The 19755-nt window shown below is 47.4% G+C and overlaps 1 protein-coding gene across 4 annotated transcripts in view; it reads left to right on the top strand.

The window, feature by feature from the left end:
- RFTN1 (raftlin, lipid raft linker 1) overlaps nt 1-19755 on the top strand; it is a 208313-nt gene that overhangs the window by 140835 nt on the left and 47723 nt on the right. For all 4 annotated transcript variants that reach the window (XM_042903436.1, XM_042903434.1, XM_042903433.1 and 1 more), the window contains 2 exons: nt 2685-3024; nt 11288-11491. In XM_042903436.1, the coding sequence (XP_042759370.1) occupies nt 2685-3024; nt 11288-11491 (544 nt within the window). The remainder of the gene's footprint in view (nt 1-2684; nt 3025-11287; nt 11492-19755) is intronic.

Below are 19755 nucleotides of genomic sequence, written 5' to 3'. Positions count from 1 at the left end.
CTTCTCTAAAGAAGACATCCGGATGGCAAACAGGCACATGAAAAGATGTTCAACGTCTCTCCTTATCAGGGAAATACAAATCAAAACCACACTCAGATATCACCTCACGCCAGTCAGAGTGGCCAAAATGAACAAATCAGGAGACTATAGATGCTGGAGAGGATGTGGAGAAACAGGAACCCTCTTGCACTGTTGGTGGGAATGCAAATTGGTGCAGCCGCTCTGGAAAGCAGTGTGGAGGTTCCTCAGAAAATTAAAAATAGACCTACCCTATGACCCAGCAATAGCACTGCTAGGAATTTACCCAAGGGATACAGGAGTACTGATGCATAGGGGCACTTGTACCCCAATGTTTATAGCAGCACTCTCAACAATAGCCAAATTATGGAAAGAGCCTAAATGTCCATCAACTGATGAATGGATAAAGAAATTGTGGTTTATATACACAATGGAATACTACGTGGCAATGAGAAAGAATGAAATATGGCCTTTTGTAGCAACGTGGATGGAACTGGAGAGTGTGATGCTAAGTGAAATAAGCCATACAGAGAAAGACAGATACCATATGGTTTCACTCTTATGTGGATCCTGAGAAACGTAACAGAAACCCATGGGGGAGGGGAAGGAAAAAAAAAAAAGAGGTTAGAGTGGGAGAGAGCCAAAGCATAAGAGACTGTTAAAAACTGAGAACAAACTGAGGGTTGATGGGGGGTGGGAGGGAGGGGAGGGTGGGTGATGGGTATTGAGGAGGGCACCTTTTGGGATGAGCACTGGGGGTTGTATGGAAACCAATTTGACAATAAATTTCATGAAAAAAAAAAAAAAGTGAATTGAGCCAGCCATGGGCATATATGTGGACACATACATGTCCGAGAACACATATGTACTTGATGATGCCTTGAGAGGCATCCACTTGGTCTAGTGATTGAGAATGAACTTGGGTCTGAGTCAGACCTGGCTTTGAACCTCAGCTACTCACTGCTTACTTTATGACTGTAATGTCTCTGGGCCTCAGTATCCTCATCTGAAATGGAGATAATGATACCATGTGGTGTCTTTGAAGGATTAAACAGACGATTTATGTAAAATGCCTAGTACAGTGTCTGGGACTTAGTAGGTCTACAGTAGATGGTAATCCCTACTGTTGTTGTCATTATTTCTAGAAAAAGCTAGACTTTATAGAAAGACTGGATGGTATATTTGTAACTGCTGTAGATTACCTTCTAGAGTGTGCACTGTTGAACTAAAATGACCTTCGGCTTAAAGTTAGGGCGTTTCATCCAAGGAGGGTGGTCACGGCTTACTTCTCCCTTAGAAAGAGTAGCTCCATGCTGGTGTTTCTTACTAATTCTCAAATGACAGTGGATGATCGCTACAGAGGCCTCAAGATTTTCTGAGGTCATCCACTCAGAGGCTGGTGACTAAGACTTACACAACTCTGAGGTCTTCACTTCCTGATTTATCTGTAAAATGACCTGAGCATCCTTGCCCAGGATGTCTCTTAAAGCCGATTTTCCAGTTTGGGTCGGCTCTTGCTTGATTTTATTAGGCTGTTACTTTCAATTTTTCTTTCACATACAACTATTACATTCAGTTGCCCAGGGGTATCTGTCAGGGAGGGTAGAGTTAAAGTGCCTTAGTACTTTGTGTGGTCATTAGCCTCCCCAACCCCCCCCCCCCCATCTTGCAGGCTCAGGAAGTGAGAAGCAAGTTACCTGTTACCTAGACTGGATGGTGTATCCCGTAGCCTGCAGAGTCACGAGACAGCCGTAGCAACACCTGTGGGCCCAGCATGGCTTTCAGGTGCCTTTGGCTTAGGCGGAGCACCAAGGAACAGGTGTCTGTCCGTCAGATTTCCCTGCTGTGGGGAATGTGCACACCAGCCTCCACGCAGTGATGATTTCCCCCACCTCCGCCCTTCTTTGCCAAAACAATTGTTTAAAAGAGGAAGCTCTTTGGGTCATAAAATGTCATCTGGTAGTTAGTATATGGCTATATAGACATACTGGATTATACAGTAGCCTGACTGGCAGGAAGTAGGCGATTCACCAGAAAAAAAAAAAAATAATAACGAAAAAATAAACTCTTACCAAAATGAACTTCCTCTTTCAAACTCTTTGTTTCAACTCATCCTTTGGAACCTTCTTTCAGCCTCTTAGATAAAAAATAACCAGTAGGGACTAATGCAGTATTGCGAAGAGAGGTAACCCCAGCCCTATTTAGCCACGTGCTTCATAATTTTTTTCATGTTTTATTTTTGAGAAAGAAAGAGAGAGCACAAGCAGGGCAGAGTCAGAGAGAGAGACACACACACAGAATCTAAAGCAGGCTCCAGGTTCTGAGCTGTCAGCACAGAGCCCAATGTGGGGCTCAAACCCACAAAACTGTAAGATCATGACCTGAGCCGAAGTGGGAGGCTTAACCGACTGAGCCACCCAGGCGCCCCCAATATGCTTCATAATTAAAAAGAGCAAGCCCCATGCTGTCTGTCCCCAGGCGGGCCAGGGTTAGGGTGAGGCCACTGCCTAGAGGGACATGGGACACCTGCCACCTTGAGAGACTTCGTGTTCAAACTGAATCATCCTCAGAATCCTCCGGTGAGACGTTTTGGATGTTGCCCGTGTCCCCCTTTGATAGAATAAAGTTCCCTTCACTCAGTCCCCTTCATTTTGTTTGCCTTACAGATCCAGGAGGCTGCAAGTCAGGGCCTGCAATTTGTCGGCGTCATACCTCAGTACCATTGCCCTGCGAGGTCGGCAGGCAGCAGCCCCCCAGTGGACGCCAGAGATGCGGAAAAGGAGCCGGGCAGGTGTGAGAATAACGAGAACCCGGGCGCTCCCGTGGGGATGGACGGCAGCCGGGAGCCAGGCCAGGGCCCAGGAGGGGAGACGCCCATCGCTGAGCAACCCAGCTTGCCCTCAGGAGAGGGGGACGGAGCAGAATTTTCTCCACACGGGGTGAGCAAGACTCTGGATGGGCCGGAGGGTGACCTGCTGGAAGTGAGTGAGGAGCCACTCTCGGGAAGTAAGTATGTCAGCAACCACTTAAAAGAGAGCCTAACGGCTTTTCAGTAGTCCCCATGGCATTTTAGGAAAAAGAAATGGAATTAGAGTGTAGAGACAGCAGTCCATCGCACAGGCATTCTTCATCAGCCATTTTTCCGGGCCCTCTGACTGATTGCGTACTGAAGTTGTGACTTCCAGGAGAGCAGAACCACACGGAATTGCCTTCTGGTCGCTCCGACATGTCACGTTCAAAGTAGATTCTAGAACTTAAGGGATTTTCGCCCCATGCTCTTGTGCTACCCTTGAATTGCCCTGCTCTTAGCACAAGAAAAGTGTTAAGATGCTGGGCACCAATGCTGAACGTGTGCTCCCTTTTGGTCCCCTCATTTTGAATATCTGCCTAAAGAAAGAAGTCAAGAAAACCAGTTAAGGACAAATTGTGCAGGAAACTGGTGATTCAACTCACTAGGTACTGTAAACAGCCCGATTTCAGGCAGGGCGTATAGTTGACAAATCAGCAGTGTGGAGAGAACACTGCCAAAGAGAGGCCACCAATATGTGAATCCTCCTAATCACATTGTAACGGCCATTAGAGCAGGCATTTTAGGTTGGCAAATTCAAAGAACAACACTTATTAATAGCAGCCAACGTTTCTTAATTGTGGTGATGTGTGTGATGTGGGTGAGCTGTAGTATCATTGCCCATTTTACAGCTGAGTAAACTGAAATTTAGAGAGTAAATCTTCTCCCAGGCTAGGAAATTGGCAGATCTGGTCTGTGAACTTATCTTGTTATACCTCTCTACTCTAATAGACTAATAAGATTTACTGAGGCCCTCACTTCATGGTGAGTGAAGTTTCTCTCCCTTTCCCTGTAATTCCCTTTCCTTTTCTTTCTCCAAGAAATCTAGCATCCAGCCATTTCCCAAGAGCCAGGCACCTGTCTGAGCTGCGTGGCCTCTTCCAGCCTTCAGAAGGTGCACTGGTAACAAGACTTCCAGGAGACCCCCAGGCTTTAGGGGGCCTTCTGGGTCATCTTCCTAGTTCATGTTATTATTCATTTACTGATTCTTGAAATTAGTCTCTTCTTAATGATGAGGAACAGTTTATGCGCTGAGAACCTAGAAGAAGGTGGAACAGTTTCTTTTGTTATATTAGGTCAGTACTTCCTGGAAAGAAAATTGCGGGGTGGGTCGTCATTCTGGACTTAACTTGCAACGTTGATTTAGAGCGAGAGATTGGCACTGCCTCCATTCTGGGATATATTATGGCTGTTGTTTAATATTATGGCTGGATCCTTCTTAAATATGTTCTAAAGTAGGGCTTTTCAGCTATGGAACTTTTCACACTGTTTGAGGTAGACTTCTCCCTCCAGAGTAGCCGAGAGCACATTTAGACCCTGTGTGTGCCTCCTGATGAATGTCCAGGTGTTATTCCAGAAACCTCCCATCTTCCCATTGCTGTTAGGCTGCATGTGTTGTTCTGAATCCCCAGAAGGAAGACCGACCTCCTTGGAGGAGCATGCGAGGGTGAGAGTTCAGGGCAGGCACAGCCAGCACCCCCGAAGAAGGGGCCAGGAGTCATGGAGACAGGCAGCACTGTGGTTAAGAAACCAGACCCCACTCACATTCCATTTGCCACCTTCTACCTAGGCAGTCTTGGACAAGATACCCTCCTGTGCCTCGGTTTCTTACCCTGGAAAATAGAGATGGAACAATAGGTTCATGTTGAAAGGTTAGATGTACATTTTTAAAAACGTTTTATTTATTTTGAGAGAGAGAAGCAGAGGAGAGGCAGAGAGAGAGATAATACCAAGCAGACTCCACACTGTCAGCGCAGAGCCTGACCTGCGGCTCCATCTGCCGAACCGTGAGATCATGACCTGAGCTGAGATCAAGAGTTGCACGCTTAACTGACTGAGCCACCCAGGCACCCCGAGATGTACATCTGAAGCACTCAGCACTGCGTGACTCTTAAGTGTGAGCTGTTATTATTGGCACACAGGCTCAGTAGCCCTGACCACTGGCCTCCACCTTTGCATGGAGCCCTGGCTTTGAGAAAGGAGGCATTCAATACTGAAATTCCCCTCAGGACTTTTCTGAGATTTCCTAGAATCCACCTTTCTCCAAGACTCCTTCCAGACTTCCTGCCCTCTTTGGTTGACTCCAGGGAGACTTAAACTGGGGAGACTTGTCCTAGGACCATTTCCCCCACGTGCTTCCCGCTGGCCTATGGCTGTTTGTCTCCCTCACCCAAAGAGCCCCCTCCATTGCTGAACCCATAAAGACCCCTCAGCACCCAAGGTGTCCTGGCCTGTGCCTCATTTCTTCAAGTCCCTTCTCTTTACTAGCAAACCAGATCCTGCTAAAGAATAATGGGTTAGTATGTGTCTGGAAGTGGTCAGGCCAACAGTGGAGGGGAATTTCAGCCATGGGGGAGGGGCGTGTTACAGTACCCCACTTTAATCTCACTCAGTGGGCAGCTGGCTGGCTGTTGTTTACACACAAAGCTGGGCTCTTATCTCTCTGCTCATGAGGCCATGGGTCTCTCTGAAACTTAGGCAGCTTATTGTTCTCCTTTGTTCTTCGTCGTGTGGAACAAATGAGCCTTTGGATTTTTTTCATCAGTTAATGAACACGCAGGGGTTATTGGCCACATATATGGCCTTGCTGGGGATGGACAGTCATGATGGTGGTAACTCTCTGGGTGAACTGTTCTAAGTTCCGATGAGCCATCTTGATGGTGCCTCACAACAACAGTTTTATGATGGCAGATGCTATTATTAGCCCATTTCACAGATGAGGAAAGTCACCTTCCATGCTCTCAAGTAGTGACATTTTATCTCCTAGCTTGAGCATTCAGCCTCCCGAAGGCCGGACATGTAGGGACCCTGCCCACATTGGTCATGGCCTTCACCTGACCCAAGCCTCTCTCCTAAATCTTTTTCCTGAGAAGTCTTACCAGTTCCTTGCACCATCACCCTTCCTCCCAAATCCCCCCAGCTTCCCCTCCCTGCTGCTTGCTTGCTCAGCTTTCAGCTTGCCTTTCTCGCAGGGCCCCCTAAGGAGGGTGAAGTGTTTTTACTCCTCTTTCTGCCAGGTGGGCTTAAATAGGCAATCACAGCAAGACAATTAAAAAAAATCCAGAGGGAGTCACCCTCTTTCCCCCTCCTTCTCCTCGTTTAATTTATTTCCTTTATAGGAGGCCTAGGGGAGCCGGGTCTAGGCTGCGACTGCTCATATGGGGCTTGCCAGTGAATTCACCATCCAGACACGGGGCAGGCTGCCCCTCCCCCTCCCCGTGGACTCTTGAATGGCCTCTCTGATCCAGAGGTTATGCTCCCCTTCGCCCATACAGGTCTCTCTGGGGACCCATCATGTGGTTCTCTTCCTGATCATTGACTTTTATTTCCTGGTCGGGGAGAATTTCCCTGATGGTTTGGTGTCGTTGCTGTGCAGAGACAGCCTGAGCTGGTGCAGGGACAGCCCCATGCCTCACTCCTGGACGCTGCCCTTCCCACTCCTGCCCCTGCCTTATGGTGAACACAGAGCACCCCAGTAGCTCTGCTCCGAATGGCCCCTCGTGATGCATTTCTGCAGATGGGGAGCATGGACGGACAGGCCAGGTGGGGAAGGCCGGTGCTGGGAAAGGTTAGGAAAGTATACCCAGACATCCACCTGTCCCTTGTCTCCTGGCTTCCAATATTCCTTTCTGTCCTTCCCTGGGCGTCTCTGTTGCCAGGAAGGTTCACACAAATTCAAATTGTTCTGCCACTGAATAATACTGAAACATCTTCCAAACGCTGCCCTTCCTATCCTGTGCCTTGTCACTTAAAATGCTCAGAAATGCCAGCCAGAAACCCAAGCCAGTGACCTCAACTGTACTTCTTGGCCGAGGGGGTTTTATTCAGAAGTCCTCCTTGGCAGCCAGCTCCTTGTGTGGGGAGAGAGAGGAGGTGTCCTCCTGAGTCTGGCCTTTCTGATGTGTGGCCCCGCCTTCCCGCGCCCCCAGAATGGCGCTACCCTGTGGCTCTCCTCCTCCCAAATCTGCCACCTGCCGCCATCTTTTGGCCTTTCCCTCAGTCCATTAACAAACAGCTATTGAGCTCCCACCCATGGTCCACAGCTCCTGCTTTCTGTGTACTGATGAAATTAGCCTCTTGTTAGATTTGGAAACAGCCCAGGGCTGGGGGTTTGAAAGACTCTTGGCTTTGCCACTTTCCAGCTTGTGATGTTTGGGGGATCCACTTAAGGCTTCTGGGCTTAGAACTGAGGCAGCCCTTCGTGTGGGGGTTGGGAGAGTCCCATGAGATGGTGGAGGTGAAAGTGCCCGTAGCTGCTGCTGTCCTGACCAGGGGATTCCCGTGGAAGGCTGTATATGCCTGGTTTCCCCACTTTGCCTCCACAAACAAGCCCCACCCGGGCCCAGAGGTGTCCTGCTGCTAGTACCCGAGCCTGACGGAAGTCTGAAGCAGTTTCTCTCAGATTCAAGAATCCAAACGGGACTGAGGCCCTTCTGGCTTCTCATCCCATCACGGGGTCCACAGCCCTGCTTCCCAGTGCAAACCTTCCATCTTAACCCGCTGCCTGTCACCTCAGCAGAACTTAGCCCCGACTCAGTGCAGCTACCGGGTCAAGTCTGACTCCCACATGTTTCTTCCCCAGCCAACTCACCAGTCTCCTCCTCCTCCCAGTGTAGCCCTGGGAGTCATGCTTTACGCCAGATGCTGCACGCTCCCTTCCCTCCAGGCTGGAGGTCTCTTGGAACATCAGGACCCAACCAGCCTGCCTGCTACCTGCCAGTCACAGACTCTCTGGAGCCTGTCTCTCTGCAGACAGACCACAGACTTCCATCCTGTGCCTGAATCCCAACTGCCTGGCCTGGGCCTCAGAACTGGGCATCTATTTCCTTCTTCCCTGCTCCTGAGGAGCTTAGCAAGGCCTTCGTGGGTCTGGCTATCAGGCTGGCAGCACCCAGTAAGCCCAGCGCCCCCTTCTCCTCCCCTAGCTTACTGCACTTTCTGGCTTAGGTCAATCCAGCAACATACCTGCATCCCCTATCATATTACAGGGACTTTTCTGGACAGAGGGGATCCAAATGGCACAAGGCAAAGCCCCGCGTGTCAGGGAGAAAGAGAAAGACCAGAAGATTAAAAAATACAAGCGAGACAGTCTTGATTCTCCTTGGGTGCTCTGTCAGTCCAATTCTTCGGCTGTTCTCAGAACATTCTCAGAAACAATGCCTTCCCCCTCCTTTGGGACTTTCTGTCCCATGTCTGGAAAAATCTTCCAGCTGGGGTCATGGCAGAGTCACAGAGCAGCTGAAAAAATTTAAACAAACTTGGGACTTCTTTTTGGAACTCTCGGTGCTTGCTCATGTGATGATGTGTGTTGGAGAATCAGAATATTAAAACATCAAAAGGCATCATTTGGGGACAGTTTCTCTTGGCCGGTTTCCATGTAAGTAATGAGAAAGAGGAGCATGGCCAAGGATACAGCAGGACAGGGGAGTTAACTAAAGGGTTACACATCTGAAATCAGGTTTCTCCCAATATTTCACCACTACTAATCTTTTGGAGGCTCTTGATTCCAGCAGCGTTTCCTTCCTGAAAAATTTATTTCTGTCTCTGGCTTCGGCCCTTCTCCCTGGGGAAGATCCTGATGTGAGAGCTGGGGCTCTGTCAGCACCGCACTGTCTACCTCGTCCGTCCGGCAGTCTGTCTTCCCTTCACCTCACGCCCAGCGCCCTCCCTTCCCCTTTTGGCCTTCCCCTTTTTCTGTTTCTTTACGCATTTGGGAAAGTTGTGTTTCTGTCTTACCATGCAAGTGGGGAATTCTTCTGGTTGATCAAGTGTTGTCATGTATTTTTGGACTTCGGCCACTGTCAAATTCTCTACTCACCTCTTCCATATAGAGGTTGTGGTTTCTTTTTCTTTTTGATCTATATATATTCATGCTTGACTATAGCAGATTATGGTGACTGGTGCTCTGGTCCACCTTGGGTCACCTGAGGACAGCTTTCTTAGCCTCTGCCTGGAGGCGTTGTCTGGAATGGGAACAGGCCCCGGCAGGCCACTGCCCCAGGGAATTCATACCTCAGGAGTAGCCTCAATCCCTGAAGAGAAATGCCCAGGCTTCCTTGCCCCGTGGCAAGGCAATCGGAGGTATGTTCTGTGCAGTTAAGTGAGCCCCAATGGCCGTAGCAGTAACCTGCTCGGTAATGCACCCTTCCCTGGCTTTCCTCTCTTCCCTATTTCCTACCCCTACTCCCTCTCTGGGAGGGATTTCCAGGGATCACTTCCCAAATAAACTGCTGGCACTCAAAAACTTACAGGGTCTGCTTTGGAAGAAATCCAGGTGAAGTCAGGGATTCACGAAAGCATTGCTTATCCTCTTGTCCTCAGTAGGTGTGGCTTTTATTTGGACACCTAGCACCTTGGACTGGAAAATGCCTGATCGTGTAGTTCACATCCTGTCCCCTCCAGCTCCAGTCCAATGCTTGATTTCCCTCCATGGCAAACCTTTCTTTGCATGACTCCATTCCTCAAGTGTGTATTTCAAAGTCATGAAATAGTCTGATTGCCACCTCTGTACACCAAGCCCTAATTTCTTGTGGGAAAGCATTTATTGGCGGGAGTCAGGCAAATGGACTGAGAAAGGTAACTTGGGGTGGAAATAATAAATAGGCCAGATTTGGTTGTTTAAAATCCAGGTGGCCATCTTTGAAGATGGGCACCTTTCTTTCTTTCTTTCTTTCTTTCTTTTTCTTTCTTTCTTTCTTTCTTTCTCTTTCTTTCTTTCTTTCTCTTTCTTTCTTTCTTTCTTTCTTTCTTTCTTTCTTTCTTTCTTTCTTTCTTTCTATTTGGTTCTATCCGATGGATAGAAATGGCCCCCCTGGTAGCTTAACTCTTGTTGATGACAAAGTGTCGTGGCCTGGCACTGCTCCCCAGAGATCCCTGCTGGTGTTTGCTCAGATGGAGCTGTAAAAGACTTCCTTTGCCCGGAATACAGTACCTGTGTGGGATAATTTTAGATGTTGTGTGGATGGACATATTTGGTGTTAATGTGCCTCATCATTCCCTTCTGTTTATAGCAAGTGGTAGTTGTTTCCCTTATGGTCATGAAACAAAGTTTCCTTTTTAAATTCATTTATTTAAATAAAGGAAAGCAATTCTGTTTAAAAGAAGAATAATTCAGCAAGTGTTTGGACACTGCAAAATTGTGAAGTACTGAAGTAGGGGATACAGGGTCCCGGAACGTGGGTCTAGGCCAGGTCTCTCCTGAGGGGAGCATGAGCATACTTTGTCCTTGTTGCTAATGTCAGCCATTGTTTACGACCTTTAAAATATTTCTCTGAAAGAAGGGTGGGGATTTTCTTATTATTCCAATAGATATTTTTGGAAACCAAAGCCTATTCCTGACTAGCCTGTGTTAGCAAAGCTTTTTAAGCTGGGTAAACTCTGATTGCTTGACTAAATGAGTAACACAAAAATAGACCTTCAGGACTTAGATTGAAATTCCAGGTATTTGCTCCTCGAGGCTGATACTGTTCACTCATGGCCCAGCAGCACGTACAGCTGGCGCGGGTCAGCTTCTGGGTGCTAGTGAGTATTGATTTTTGAAGAACTGAGCTATAAATGAAGGAAAGGGAAAGCTCAGAGCCCCACTCCCAGTGCCACCTACCTACCACTCCAGGCAGGAACCCTCATTTACGGGAACATATTTATTTTTACATATCAGTGGTGTATTTTCGATGTACTTGATTAAGTATTATGGGTTCGGCCCCAGGAAACACCCCTGCAGTTTATAAATAGTGAGTTCAAGGGTATACAAGGTTCCTGGAATTAGAGTAGTATTTTTATTTTTATGTGCCTCTGTATATTCACCTTTTTTTTTTATAAAAAAGACCAGCTCTTACCCAAATACGTCCACTTTTTTCTTCCAAAACACCTTTGTATGAATTTCTAGAAATGTCTACCATGTCCTTACAAACACCTGACTATACAAATTGATCCCAGATAACAGCTATTCGTTACATGCCAGATTCAAAACCCATGTGCCAACCGCCCGCCATTGGAAGCTCAACCTTTGACATCCATGTCACTTTCAAGGCTCCCTAACTTACTACCTGAAATCAGGTTTTATTTGGCAATAGTGCCACCCAACAGAAAGTTTACCTTTGTTATCATTTCTTCAGGCTCCTAAGAGATTCACTACACTCGATGAGGCAAGTTTTTATCACTCTTTGACCTCTTCTCTCCCACCTTCTTTACAAATCCCAACAGAAATGGAGATCCTCGCCCTTTTCAACAAGCCGAAGAGCCATCAGAAGTGCCGGCAATACTATCCGGTCACTATTCCTCTCCGGGTCTCCAAGAATGGCCAGACGGTGAGCGGTTTGGATGCCAACTGGTTGGAGCACATGAGTGACCACTTCCGGAAAGGAGGCATGCTGGTGAATGCAGTCTTCTACCTTGGCATGGTCAATGGTATGGAAGTTACAAACCTTGGGCAGCCCTCATGAACTCTGCTTCTCTTTTCATCTTAGACCATCTTTAGAGCCTGCCCCATTCAGAAAGCCCCACAGCTGATGAACATGCTGCGTTTGATTTCTCATTAACACCTTGAGGAATTTTCCACAAAAACCACCACCTGTGCTCCCTAAACCTCTCTAGGAGTCAGTCGGCCAGGTATCTTCTAGCACGACAGAGAAAACAAAGGGATTCTGTTTTTGATGGTGGCCTCAATCTATGTTGCTTTTAAAGACTTTTAAAAAGATTATTCCCCGTTCGTTAATTACCCCCTGGGATCCTGCCGCTCCAAAAGTGCAAATTGTTTGTAGACACTATTACCGTTTGAAGTAGCAGTAGCAGCACCTTGGAATTAACCACTGAGAAATGAATTGAACTGCCTAGTTTCTGTAAGCTCTGTAGAGATACACACTGTTTCTGGGTCTCACAGCACCGGTACCCCCTCCCCAGTAAGGCGTTGTCTCTGAGGGAGATAACATGGGGTACAGCACTGCTGATGGCTGCCCTTCTAAGGCAGAAGGTCTGCCCACAATGGGGAAACTCGTCAAGCGGAGAAAGGGTTTGGGGTTAACACGACGGCAGGTTGAGTGACTAGGGTGTGTCAAAGCCGGGAGGCGGTTTGGGGAGTGGGGCTAACATGCCAGCACGTAAAGATCCTGAAGGCTGCCAGTCAGCAGGATTTCTAAGTGCAACACAACACCAAATTTGTTGATCCCAGCAAAACCTGGCAGGGGGCTTTGACACCGCCGTCTTGGCTGTTGAGCAGTTCTGTCTCCAAGAATTAGCAGAGTCAGGAACGGAGTTTGGATTCAATCCTTGAAATGCCAGCAAACATCTTTAGAACTGGAGACATCAGTATTAGTTCTGAATGTACATACTTTAAATCATCTGGAAGTCATAGAACTTTGTACAGAACAGCCGGGTCTTAATTTGGATGTGAGTCCCTTGTTCCTGTCTAAATATCAGTATTTAATGCTAATGTGTTAATACAGTAGCAGCAGGCATTGTATAGTGTAAGGGGTCACAACCATTCGTAGAATGGATGAATGACCTAAGAAAGGTGGTTGGCTCATTAAGAATACATGTCCCGCAGCACCATCCAGCAGAACTTTCTGTGATGATGGGAATGTTCTCTATCCGTGCTGTCCAGTAGGGTAGCCACGACTCACACCTGGCTATTGACCACTTGAAATGTGGCTAGGATGACTGAGGACCTGAATTTAAAAATTTATTTGATTTTTATTTAAATTTAAATCACTATATATGCTTAGGGGCTAGTAGTGTATTATGCAGTTCTAGAGTATACATTTCATGAATACAACCAATGAAGAGTCCATTTAGTTCTCTGGCGGCAAGGTTGGAAACCTCCCTCTACCTGAGGAGGCCCTGCATACTTGCAGAGGTCCCGGAAGCCAGAGAACATCACGGTCTGTTTTGAGATTCAGCATAAAACACGAGTTGCATTTACTTGGGGCAGATGTTTACAGCCCTGATTGATTCATTGGTATTAGAGGAGTCCAGAGAGGAGCCCTTCGCTTCCTGCTTCCTGTAAGGACACCCCATCACCCATCTTGGGTTGTGGCAGCCACACTTTTTATCTTCTCTTAGGGTCTCTGTGGCCATACATCCTTAACCCTGGGAAACCTATAGTTACACTAACATCTTTTTTTTTTATGTTTATTTATTTTTGAGAGAGAGAGAGCAAGTCGGGGAGGGGCAGAGAGAGAGGGGGACAGAGGATCCAAAGCAGGCTCTATGCTGACAGCAGACAGCCCAATGTTGGGGCTCGAACTCACGAACTGTGAGATCATGAGCTGAGCTGAAATCAACAGTCAGACGATTACCCGACTGAGCCACCCAGGTGCCCCAGTTATACTAACATCTTTAAAATGTTCAGGAAAGCACTGAAGGTAACAGCTACACAGGCGGCCCCACTTTAGAGAATTAGGATATCAAAAGGGAAGTTTTCTCTGGTCCTACTGCCCAGCATGTCTGGGGCAAGCTGAGCCTCAAGAGAGGACACCTTGAAAGTTCACAATGCCATGTGAACTTTTGGGCCATTATGGCTTTGGCAATCAAGATAATTTCCTATTCCTTCTTCCTACACCATTCTCTGACCTTGAGTCCAAAGGCACAGAGAATTCATACAGTTTTTTCTTCAGATTTGACTTGAGTGTTGGAAATGCTGTTATATCCTCCCTTGGCTTTAGCTGCAGTAGATCCTGCCTTCCTGCCTTGAAGACAGAACATGAAATTTCCCCTGGCAAGTGCAACTGTGGAAGCCAAGCCCCAAGCCTATGACATGTCTACGGCTCGGCCACAGCTGCACGTCTCAGTCTCGGGGATGGCTGCAAAATTTCTCAGAACAAAATTTATTTAAACCCACTCAAACTTCAAACGCAATTTCGCCCTGTCTGGTTCGATGTGGGGGGAATGTGACTTGGGAGTAATGCTCAGTGGCCAGGGTGTTTCTGCTCTGGAAAAGCCCAAGGTTTCCGTTGGGCAGGGATGAAATATACATATGCTCTTTTCCCAGAATTAAAAAAAAAAAAAAGGCAAGCTAATCATAATTATAAAAAGGAACCTGTTTCTAATAAGATAATTAGTGTCCTTACAAGTAAACCTGGCAGAGCTAGAAGCACATCTTTAAGCTGTTTGCCACCTGGAAAAACACCAGTCCTGCTTCTTAAATGGATATTTATACTCTGAAATATTTTCCACAGAGTCATAAAACTCGTGAGAACTTTGTCCCATAAACAGGGTGATGTTTTAGCTTGAATCGTTCAGTTAAGACTCCAGCTCCTGTTTTCAAGCCTTTACCCCTCGGGGACATGGAAAGACTTTAACGGTCCTCAAGTTTGGGCTTCTGCTGAGTCTCCAGAGCTCCTCCTCTGGAACCTTTTATTAAGCCTTAGAAGGACCAGGTGTCTTCAGCTGGGGTGGCTGTGCCCTTGGGCCCTGGCAAGCAGCGGCACAGATAAAAGAGAAGCATAATGATGCTGATGGTCTCGTGGCAGTTACTATGGGTTGGTGCTGGTCTGAGCAGTTCAAACACAGCAACTCATCTAATCCCCACAACTCAGTAAGGTAGATACCATCGTTATCCCTGTGATACGGCTGTGGAAACTGAAGCACAGAGTGCTTAAGTCATTGCCAAGGTTGCCAGCTAGTAAGTGGCAAGAAAGCAGTAGGAAGAAAGAAGGGTCAGGCTAGGGAAAATGGATGTGAGGAGGGGGTAAAAGAGGTGGCCGTGTTGGCAAGAGGTTTAGGCTCCCAGTGAGGCCTTGGGTGACCCTTGAGAAGGGAGGGGAGCTTCCGAGTCACCCTTAGGAAAGTAGCAGGGCCTGGACTGCCAGCCACCTGTGTGGCTGCGTCCAGGGGTGGGTCAGACAGCAGGGAAGACAGGCACACAGAAACGCCACCCGATGAGGCAAAAGCTAGAGTCTGTGTTGTCAGCAGATGGGAGAGGCCGGGAGGGGAATCTTTCTGCCGTTGGTGAGGAGTTGGGTAGGTACAGGAGTCCAAGGTAAGGGCAAGGTGGAGCTGGGTGCCCAGCCTCTAAAGACCCAGCAGGAGCCTGATTTCTCACCAAGGGCCTCCAGGCCTGTAGAGTACCTGCTGCTATCACTGGCCATCGATGCTACGGCTGCCACCATCAACTCTCCTTGCCTGCCCTGGTCTTCCCTGTGTCCCCTGGCTGGCCTTGTCGTTTGTTCTGCCCTTGCCCTATCCTTGTTCCCACCTCCCTTTTCCCTCCCTTGGCCCTGTGCTGGCTTTCCTTCTCCTGCTCCCCTGGCCCTCCCCTCACCCTCTCCTAGCCCCACAGTCCTTACACCCCTGGCAGTATCGTCTTTATCCATCCCACATTCAAATGTTTTCAGTTGGCGGTGCGTGGGTGGCTCGTTCGGTTAAGCGTCTGACTCTTGATTTTGGCTCATCGTTTGTGAGCTCGAGCCCCACGTTGGGCTCCTCACTGACAGCATGGAGCCTCCTTGGGATCCTCTTTCTCCTTCTCTCTCTGCCCCTCCCCTGCGCTCGCTGTCTCTCTCTCTCTCTCTCTCAAAAGAAATTTTAAAAAAACGAAACATGTTTTCATTTGTTTCAAAAATGTCCTTGGCAGCAAGTGGTCTGATGGTCTGAACCAGAATCCAGTCCAGCATTATGCACTGCATATGGTGACCATATCCTCACTTCTCAAGTTTTACCTAAAAGAGTCCTTTTTTATAAGCCTCGCTGTTTGAAATAAACCCAGCCTCGTACACTGCTGAATGTCCTGCATTATTTGTCTGTGGTCGGTGCCTTGTGATGTCATTTACCTAATTTCTCTAGCCTCTGTATCCTGTACACTGGAATTTAGTTCTAAGGCCTTGATAAATTAAGCAGTGCGACCACAGTACATTCTAGAAGCTGTTGGGTTTTAAAGTTGCATCTCATCAGGAGACACATTATACTTACATGTTCCTCCATTCCTATCCTTTTGATAGATTGTCTTCCTTGAGACTGTCCCTGATACCCCAGCCACATGTAAATCCAAATAACATTCAGTATTTATATCATCATTTTTGATGCCCAGCATAACCTAAATTACTTTATATTTGCAAAATACACAAGTTCAAAGTGTACCTGTTTCAAGTAGAATACACATAGAGCTACATTCACGTGAAGACTACAAACCCTCGGGCAGATTCTGCATCTGTACTTCTTAGCACCCCAGTGTTTGTACACCGTGTGCTGTATACAGAAGGTGACTAATGAAGGTTTCTGGACGACGCTTGGTAGTGCCGATGGCAATGAGGGGAAAAGCCGGTATTCGGGCGTGTATCACAGGAATCCGGGGAATTGAAGAGCTAGGTGTAGGCAGAATGGAAAGGAAGAGAGATGAGGCAATCCCAGGTGCTTCCAGCAGCCACTGCCTGGGAATGTTTGGCCTACTGATTACAGATATGGCCTCTGTTTCAGAGGAGCCACTTACTAATGTGGGGGTAGAGTTCCCTTATGCCATAGATGCATTTTCCCTTCTATTCATAGCACATCTTCAAATGACCCTTTTATTGGAGTATAGCACATGTTGAGAAAACTATGCACGTTATGAGGATATAGCCCAGAAGATTTTCACAAGGTGAGCACGTCTCTGAAACCAGCACCAGATCAAGAAACAGAATGTACCAGCCCCCTCAAAGCCCCCTCATGCCCCTCATAGTCCCTGGTTCCCAGGGGATGACCATAGTCCCAACTTGAAACACCATAGATTAGTTGTAAACTTCATATGAATGGAGTATGTGAATGAACGCCCTTCTTGTGTTGGGCTTCTTTCACTCATTGTATTTGTGAGATCCATCCACAGTTTTCCATGTAGTTGCAGATCATTTCTTCTCATTGCTATATACTCTCCTTTAGGTCGATAGATACAACTACTCCGCTTCCAAGTGTGTTTTTTGTCCCATCTAGGAAAGCATGGCGTCTGCACAGATTTGGCCCCAAACTGAAGCCTTAAGGCCAGTCTCACTGTGACATCCCTGGGATGGCACCCAAAACACCAGACATGGAGGATGGTGTAGTGGTCAGGCTGGGAACCTGAGATGTTCATCGCCACCACTAGCTGGAGCCCCAGCGCCCAGCACACAGAGTGCTAGCTCAGTAAATACCTGTTAGTTACTGAAAGGGCACAGGCTTTGGAATCGAACAAATCATACTTTTGATCTCTTTTGCCCCTTGCATTCCCTTTGAACATGGACACGTGATTTAACTTCTGAGACCTCCATTTTCTCACCTACTAAGAGGGATGATTAGCCTTGCAGATGTGGGGGAGGGATTCAGGGAGAAACTATGAACTGTGCCTGGGCGTGTGCCTCACATCCAGCAAACACCCAATCAGAGCGTTTCTTCCCCGTCTGGTTGGTTAAATGGCTCTGAACTTGCGGGTTCACCTTGCTGCAACTGAAGATGGGTTGTACCTCCTCTAGGTCACTCACCACTTCAAAGTTAGAATGCAGGAGTGAAGGCAGGCCAACAGCAGCTGTGAGTGCTCAGGAAGGAGAAGGCAGTAGACCTGCTCACTCTTCTGATAATATCAGTCAATTAGGCACGGTATGATCGGGGAGCAACATGGCACCATTAGCCAGGATTGGTTAAACGGCAATTACATTTATGGTGGGGTCATAGGTCATCGTGACAGCAGTCACATGTGCAGTTATGGTTATATAATCAGGACGTGCCATTCCTGGCACATACGGGGTGCCGTGAGCACCATGTAGCCTCTGATGGGGAGAAGGGGCTCTCAGAGACTCAAGGAAATCTGTTAGGCCAGCTACCTCAGTGGGGACGGTTTAGTCCAATCTAGCTTGTTAAAAGGAGAACGGTGACTTTTTCTTTTTTCATCTCACGTGATTAGACCACATACGTTGACCATTTGTCATGGTGTGCACATTTCCAGCTGGACTTTGGGGAACAGCACCGAGGATAAGCCTGAAGCTTAGTTTGCTAGGTCTCAGAGGCTGCAGGGAAAGAACAGTTGCCCTCCCAGAATTTACCTCTTGGAATAATGGGGCAAATCTCCTTTTCACACCTCCTTTTTATAAAATCATAAGCTTGGAATGTTAAGGTGGCCTTTTGCCAAAAGACTGGCATCAAATATTTATACAGTACTGGGGCAAATACCTCTCTGTGCACAGTAGGGAAGCATCTTTACTTTAATAAAAAATGCAGTGATAATGGAGTGTTTTCCATAGATGTAGGGTGATTTAACCTTTTACATTGGGAGCCTTCACTGTAAGAAAGACCTATTTATACCCAGCTCGGTGCGCATCACAGCAAGGCTGAGCCAGGAAGGTAATGAGAAGACGCGGAGTGGACGAGGCCGTCAAAACAAGGGGCTCTTTAAAAGCCCAGCTGTCTGCTCTCCGTGGTTCATTGACTTTTTTGCTGTTACAGATGATCAAATTTTGACAGCCATTCCGAACTTGCTTTGTAGTTAAGTGGGTGAATCAGCACTCCGGATTCAGAATAGCAGAGCAGTGGGCTGAGGGGCTGGAAGGCAGACGGTGGCTGAGGCAGCTGATAAATAAGGACCTGGTTTATTCCTATTGCACACCCCAAGTCTGGCCATACGTCTCCCCACTGACCACACAGCCCTCCTCCCAGGCCTGTGACCAGGGAGGAAGCAGAGAAAGCCAGGCAGCGGCTGGGAAAGGAAGTCTGGATGGACTATGGTGTCTCATTCCCTCTTCTGGACCTCAGCTCCACTGCACGGTACTGTCGGCAGGCTAAATACCATCGTAATATTTATGCCAAATTGGGTACTCTATTACTTAAAGCAGTGATAGGCACAATTTAAGGTCTTGGAGGTTTTCCATTGAGATTTGTACGTAAAGACTTTGGAGATTGGAGAGAACATATTTTGGTAGGAGTCTTGTGGGGATTTGTGCTGTGTTGGTCTAATCCTGAGGGAATCATTGAATGTATTCTGGTCTCAAGCATCCCCAGGTCAGGACTTGGGAAAGCTTTATTCAAAGTGGTTCTATAGGGTATTCCTACTGTGGCAGGAGCTCCAGCTGGATCTTTATTCTTCAGAACTTTAAAAGTGAACTTTACTATGGTTCATCTTGTCCTGAGGCCCCAAATACCTATAATGTGGTTTAAAGAGAAGCCCTGTTCTTCGCTGGTTATCTCTGTAAAACGTTTCTTAGGAGGGCAGCGAACAAACACTTGGGGAAAACTTTTTAGCAGAGCAGATGAGAGAGGCAACCTTAGTACTTTTGCTAAGGCTGTTTGATAACTCACTCTCAGTTTAGGAAATAAATAAGAAACTGGAGCATGGTGCTGATGAACTTAGATTGATCTCACTTAAAATGGAGTATTATCTCATCATATTGGACAAGGCTGCTGTGCTCCAGGAATTAGTCTCATGGCTGTGAGTCATTGAGCTGGTCAGGCCTCTCTATCATTCTGGAATAATCAAGAATATCCCCAAGCCAACCAAAGTACACCAGTCTCATATTTCTTAGGTTTAGGTTGGGCATTGTATTAGTCAGCTATTGCCACAGTACTGCTGTGTAACAAGCCACCCCAGAGTCATTGGCTAAAAACAGTACTATTCTCACACATTGGTGGGTTGGCTGGAGCAACTCCATGAGGCAGTTCTGCTGATCTCAGCTGGGCTCACTCTCAGGTCTGTGGGTTAGCTGATCTAAGCTGAGCTGCTCTTGGGCAGCTGGGGCATGTCC

This window comes from Panthera leo, chromosome C2, assembly GCF_018350215.1.
Source record: "Panthera leo isolate Ple1 chromosome C2, P.leo_Ple1_pat1.1, whole genome shotgun sequence".
Taxonomy (NCBI): Eukaryota; Metazoa; Chordata; class Mammalia; order Carnivora; family Felidae; genus Panthera; species Panthera leo.
Note: the sequence above shows the minus strand (reverse complement) of the source record. Positions and strands in the feature narration are given on the sequence as shown.